Genomic DNA, 5,850 nt, shown 5'->3' with positions numbered 1-5,850 from the left:
GATTTCTTCTGTGTCGGGGCCTCTTTCTTCGAATTTGAGGAGTTGCTCCCTTGTACTTGCCTGAAGTCTTTGCATGATTCTTTCTTCAAGGAGATGAAGGGTATCCTTCATGATGGGGTCTGTCTTGGCCTTCTCTTCTATATTCTGGCAGATTTGAGAGAGTATGGCGACATTCGATGTTGTTATCCTCGAGGTGAGAGGTCGGTAGATGGGTATCTCTTCTTCTGGTTGCCACCGCTAGAGTCTTGACAGGTGGTGGGGTGGTGTCGTATCCGGGTCGTTCGTTGTTCTTGGGTTTTTAGGGTACCATCCGGTTTGTTCCTTACTGTCTTGGTGAATAAGGCAGTTGTCGTCGTAACAAGCCGTCCATGAGAGTTGTGCGTGGGAATTTCCTTGCTCGCGATATTGGCTCGTTTTTCTGGAACGGGTTGGTGTTGGATGCGTTTGGGTTGTCGGCAGTCTCTAGCCATGTGTCCTGGCTTGTCGCAGTTGTAGCATTTGAAGTCCTTCCTGGGGCGGTTGTCTTCTCTCTTGGCGACACTGAGATCCATGGGACCGTCATGTTGTCCGTAGGCAGTGCTTTGTCGGTTGTTGTTCCAGTTGTTGCGAGGTCGCTGGTTCGCCTGGAAACTGCGTTGAGGTTGCCATTGGTACTTGCGTCCGGTGTTAGGTCGTTCCTTCCTTTCCTTCTTGCGTTCATAGAGTCGGTTGTCAATTCTGATGGCGAGTTCTCCGTACTGAAGTCTTCTGGTCTGTCGAGCTTGACCAGCTCGTCCTGACTTCGTCCTTCAGTCCTTGGTAGAACATGAACATTTTGGTGTCGTCAGTGAGGTCCAGTTGGGCACTGAGACGTCTGAATTCGGCGGAATATTCCTTTGCCGATTTGGTTTGTCGTAGCTGCGCTAGGTCGCGTTCAGCTTGTCGTTTCTCGTCAGGGTCCTGGAATAGGGACCTGAGAGCTTCTTCGAATCCATTGAAGTTACTGTAGATGTCGCGTACTTCAGTAGAGCACTCGTCAAGAGTTTCTTTGCTGAGATATTCTTCCTGGATAGGTTCAAACCACTTGAGGGCTCGTCCCCTGAGGAAGCTGGCGGCGTGCACAACTTTCTCGGTTTCGCTGGTGAAGTCTCCGTGATGGAAGTTCTGATAGTTTTTGACTTGAATCAGAAATCGCTTGAGAGTACCTGGGGTGCCGTCATAGGTGATGGGTGCGCTGAGTTTGAGTTTCTGTCGTCCTCCTGGATGGGGTACCAATGATGTTGGCAGCGGCTCGGAGTGTTGACCTCTCCTGAAGCGCCTGAACATTGGTACTTGCTTGCTTCTTGTTCTCTGAGTCGGATGACTTCGTTCTCCAGGTCCTGAATGCGCTGAGGGCCATTCCCGAACTGCTGGATCATGATCTTGAGGTTTTGGAGCTCATTCGCGGTTTCGTTGTACATGGTCTGTACCTTGGCGATGTCTGCGTCTCCTTTCTTGACTCTCTCGCGGTCGATCGTAGGTCTCTTTTTGAGGTGACCTCATCGTCGGAGTCGACGTTCATAGGAGCTGTCTCCATTTCCTCGGCCAGGCTTCGAACAGGTTGTTTGGAAGAGGCTGAAGAGCCCGGGTAGGAGAGATTTGGCTGAGGCGCGGGACGACATCGTTCGTACTGTTTAGTTAGTTTTTCGTAGAGTGAACTTACTGAACAGGAGCAATCAAAGTGTTACGGCCAGCTAGTCGTAGTGAGTATGTTAGCAGAAGTTGAGGCTGCGATAACTAAGTAAACAGTGTCGTAGTCGTGGATAGCTTCCTGAAGCTATGTCTGTAAATCGTAAGGTGGGTAAGGCTTCGGTGATCAATCGTAGTCTTGTCAGAAGGGTTCTCAGTGAAGATAGCTGAAAGCGATCGTAAGATCTGATACTAAGTTGATTGCTGAAGAAGCTATGGAAGTCTGTCCTTGTGCCCGGCTCAAGTCCACACTATATACAAGTCTCGTTCCTGAACATATTCTTTGTCCGTATGTTTACCCAACGGTTCCCGTGTTCTGAACATACGGGTTCCGTATCGTGAAAGGACGGACCCCGTATCTCGAACGTACGGAGTTCCTTATCTCTTATCGTCACGTGACTTGTCCCATAGTTCTTCCGTCCCGAGAGGAGTCGCCCTGAGTTCGTGTTCCCGCATATATGGTGTGGTAGCCGCCGTAGGTCCTGTGGGGCAGGCCCTGGCCTTGTCATGCGTGTTGGGTCGTAACACTATATAATAATTTTTAAAATATATAAAAACTTTTAAATAACTACTAAAGAATAGCTAAGCCCTAAAAGGTTTATTTATAATTAAAAAACTTAAGTTTATAAAGCTAATATTAAAAAAGGACTAGTTAGTCTTATTAAGAGTACCTTTAAATAGCTAAATCTTTTATAATACGTATTTTTATATTTCTAAAAACCTTTTTTTACTTATTTTTAACTAATTATATCCTATAATAAATAAAATCCGAACTATACTTTTTAAAAACGCTTCTATTTTTTAAATAAAATAAACGACTTAGTTTACTAACTAAGTTTATAATATTTTTAAAGCCTCCTTAGCCTCCTACTTTTTATACTTTATTTTGTTTTTTTTAAAATAATAATTTATTATAATAAGTTAATATTACAATAATTAATAAATAAAAAAACTTATAAATATTCGCTATGTTATTATTATTATAATTTAATAAACTATAAGTAGCGTACTTATTATAGCGCTTAGAATTAAATAAATTTATTTTATATACGTAATTATATTAAAAATAAAAAAATATAATATTATATTATATCCTTTATACGCTATAAAAATACCGAGAGCTTAATAATTATACTTAATTTTATTATAACGGGCTTTATAAAAATTAGGTTTTTAAATACGACCTAATATAATATTAAGATATTATAAAAATAAGCTTAATAAACCCTAACCTAAGTTATAACTACTTATTTATAAATTTATAGGATTAAACCTTTAAAAAAAAACTAATATTATAACTTAATATATATAACTAATTTAAAACTAGCCCATAAATATAATAACTATAATATACTATATATATAAATAAAATAAAAATATAACTACTCCTTATAAAATAAAAAAATTATAAAATAAGTTATATATTAATAAAATAAAAATTATTTCGGATTAAAATAATTTAATATAACTTAGGGCTAAATAATTATTTTAAACTAAATTAATTATAAACGACCTAAAAATAAAGGATATATTTAAAAATAGGACTTATATATAATATAAACTTAAACTAAATTTAAAAATAGACTTTTTATAACTTCTCTAATAATTAACTTAGTATTAAATTTTATAATTACTTTTAGCTATTTTTACTAAGAACTCCTTTTAATAAAACTATAATTAATTATTAAAACCTTATTTATTTTATAACTTATAAATATAGCTTTAAAGAAGCTATTTACGACTACGATACTATTTATTTAGTATTCGTAGCCTTAACTTCTACTAATATACTTACTACGACTAGCTAGCCGTAACACTTTAGAATTAGTAGTCTTGGCTACTTTTACTACTACGCCTATTCCTAAAGTCGCTGACCCGGGAATCGAACCCCGAAAGTCACCTGCTCACCGCCACTTCCGAAGAGGAATCGGAGGATCTAATAAGTGCTTTTTTTCTCTTAGAACGACACTGTATAGCGGATCGGTATCTTAGGATCGGACTTTTAGCCAGATTTCCTCCAATTCGGTTAAGCTTCCTAGTTTAATTTGGTCGCGAGCACTAAACTTAATCGCCATTAACGATCTGAAACGAAACCCGTTTTAAGTCGTATATTCTTTCTTCAATCGCTACTACCTGATAACTCTTGTCTTAGAGAATATAGGAAATATTTCAAGCTAATTGAAAATCCCAAGAACAGACTATAGACATATGCTGTTCTTCCCAGAAGACAACTGCCCACCCTTGAGCTCAAAGCTTCACCTCAGCAGCTATCAACCCCTCTTCAAACAATTCATTCATATGCAAAAATGGCTCTCAAATACAATAAACTTGCGGACAAGAAGCAACATTTATAATAAACCTTGTTTTAATTGTCACTGGTTTGTTTGATGTCTCGCGCATGAATATCCTTCGCGATATTGTACCTTTCACGTTGTGTGTGATACTCGCATCGCTCTCAGCTCTTCACGCATAACCTCATTACTTAGAACACCCGGTCTTACGTTGGTTTGTTTTCATCGAGCGAATGGGGCTGAATTCTTATATTTTTGCAGTACTTGGAAAGGGTAGCGTTAATGAGTGACTTCAGATGACGCGATGCCTTCCGTACAATCGGTTGCCTCCAGTGGCACATCCGAGAAGAAAGCTCCATGAGCAGCATCTAGGGAAGCCTGAAAGGCAACGTTATTAAACGGTACCTGTGTCTTCTCGTACCTCACATCATTTAATGCCTGCTGAACTACCTTATCAAGAGAATCCCAGCTCACGGGAGTACGCTGGAAAAGTCGACCGTCGTCTCTGCCACTGTAGGGAGAAATGGCGTTGTCATGTATTTGCACATGGAAGGCGGATGTTTGGTCGCCTCTGGCAGAAACTCATTTCTCGTGATCAGTCGTAAAAGATATACCAACAGAACGCAAGTCCTTCATAGTGGCACCATCGCAAGTCGATTTGGCAATCCAGACGACAACACTCGCCCAGTAATGGCGGTGGCCCTCTTCGTCTCCCTTGCCCCAGCGAACCTTTGGGACGTAGTAGCTGTACATTATGCCTCGATGGCCGTTGCTGATTCCTCGTCGAATATAAACCTGAGCTTTGCCGCCGTCGTCGCAGCCGCTTCTTCCGCCTCCATTAGGCCGTAATCCAGCACTACCGTGTGACTTTAGCTCATGTACCATTCTCAAGATGTGCTTCACCAACTCACCCGAGAGATCCATCAGCGTTGACAGCAGAATAAGGATCGCAGCCTCCCGAAACAAAAAGCAAAGGGTTGTATTTAGACTCAAGCTGTCCCGCGAACCCAGAGGATGTCATCTGAGGAAGTGCGATGACTGCATTATGGTTGATTGTGGGATGACCTCCATAATTATCCCCGCCGCGTGGTAATACGGATGTAAGAGCGGCTCGTGGAAGGAATCCGACACAAAGCAATATACCCAAAAACATTGCCTGTTCTGCTTTTTTGACAACAAGTGGGAAAAGGGTCGAGAGTTTGACGATGCTATGCAAGGTATCAGACAGATGGGGGATTGATATAAGTTGGCACTGTTCCCCTTTTCTGCTTTCTGGTTCTTCTCTTAGGAGCCACTCTTTCCAATAGATACCCTAACTTTGTGGAGCAACCAAAACGAGGTATAGTATAGTGCACAAGTTTCTCGCGTCCGCAAAGGAGGTAGAGTACACATTTGATTTGCAAACACCAAGCTATCCGGTAATTGCAATAAACTCTCATCAGGTAGGTTTATCGTTCCGGAACTTTGAACGGACAGATTGACAAGATTTCGCCATGGCTTGGACGCACTTGACGAGGGCGCTGCTTGTGTAGAATGACTAGAACACTAAAATGAGTAAAAGTAGATCCCATTCCTCTTAGTATTTAGTGGCGTCAGGGGCATCAAGCAGAGATCACACCGGTGAGAGGTTCTAAAGAAGTGGACCCACTAGTCGCAAGCGATTTCTACGTGGTAATACTGTCTCTATTCCGCAGCCGGTTAATTGCAGTCCAGCAGAGGCGTAGTCCCATGCATAAGTATGATGCAGAAAAGAAGCCAGTGTCGAGACATGAAGTCCCAACCCACGATAAAGTCTCTTAATTAGAGCTTGAGCCTTGGTCAGAATGAATTTCGTATTAAGCTTTCGCCTGGG

The 5,850-nt window shown here is 41.1% G+C and overlaps 1 protein-coding gene across 1 annotated transcript; it reads right to left on the bottom strand.

The window, feature by feature from the left end:
• Nucleotides 1-4,277: 4,277 nt before the first annotated feature.
• HER10_EVM0008082 (NPP1 domain-containing protein) lies at nucleotides 4,278-4,883 on the bottom strand (the record flags this gene model as incomplete). Its single annotated transcript, XM_035477616.1, has 2 exons — nucleotides 4,278-4,579; nucleotides 4,643-4,883. 2 exons carry the CDS (start codon nucleotides 4,881-4,883, stop codon nucleotides 4,278-4,280), a joined length of 543 nt encoding a protein of 180 aa, XP_035332959.1.
• Nucleotides 4,884-5,850: the final 967 nt, after the last annotated feature.

This window comes from Colletotrichum scovillei (genome assembly GCF_011075155.1).
Source record: "Colletotrichum scovillei strain TJNH1 chromosome Unknown Contig00006, whole genome shotgun sequence".
Taxonomy (NCBI): Eukaryota; Fungi; Ascomycota; class Sordariomycetes; order Glomerellales; family Glomerellaceae; genus Colletotrichum; species Colletotrichum scovillei.
This window is presented reverse-complemented; position numbering and strand designations above follow the sequence as displayed.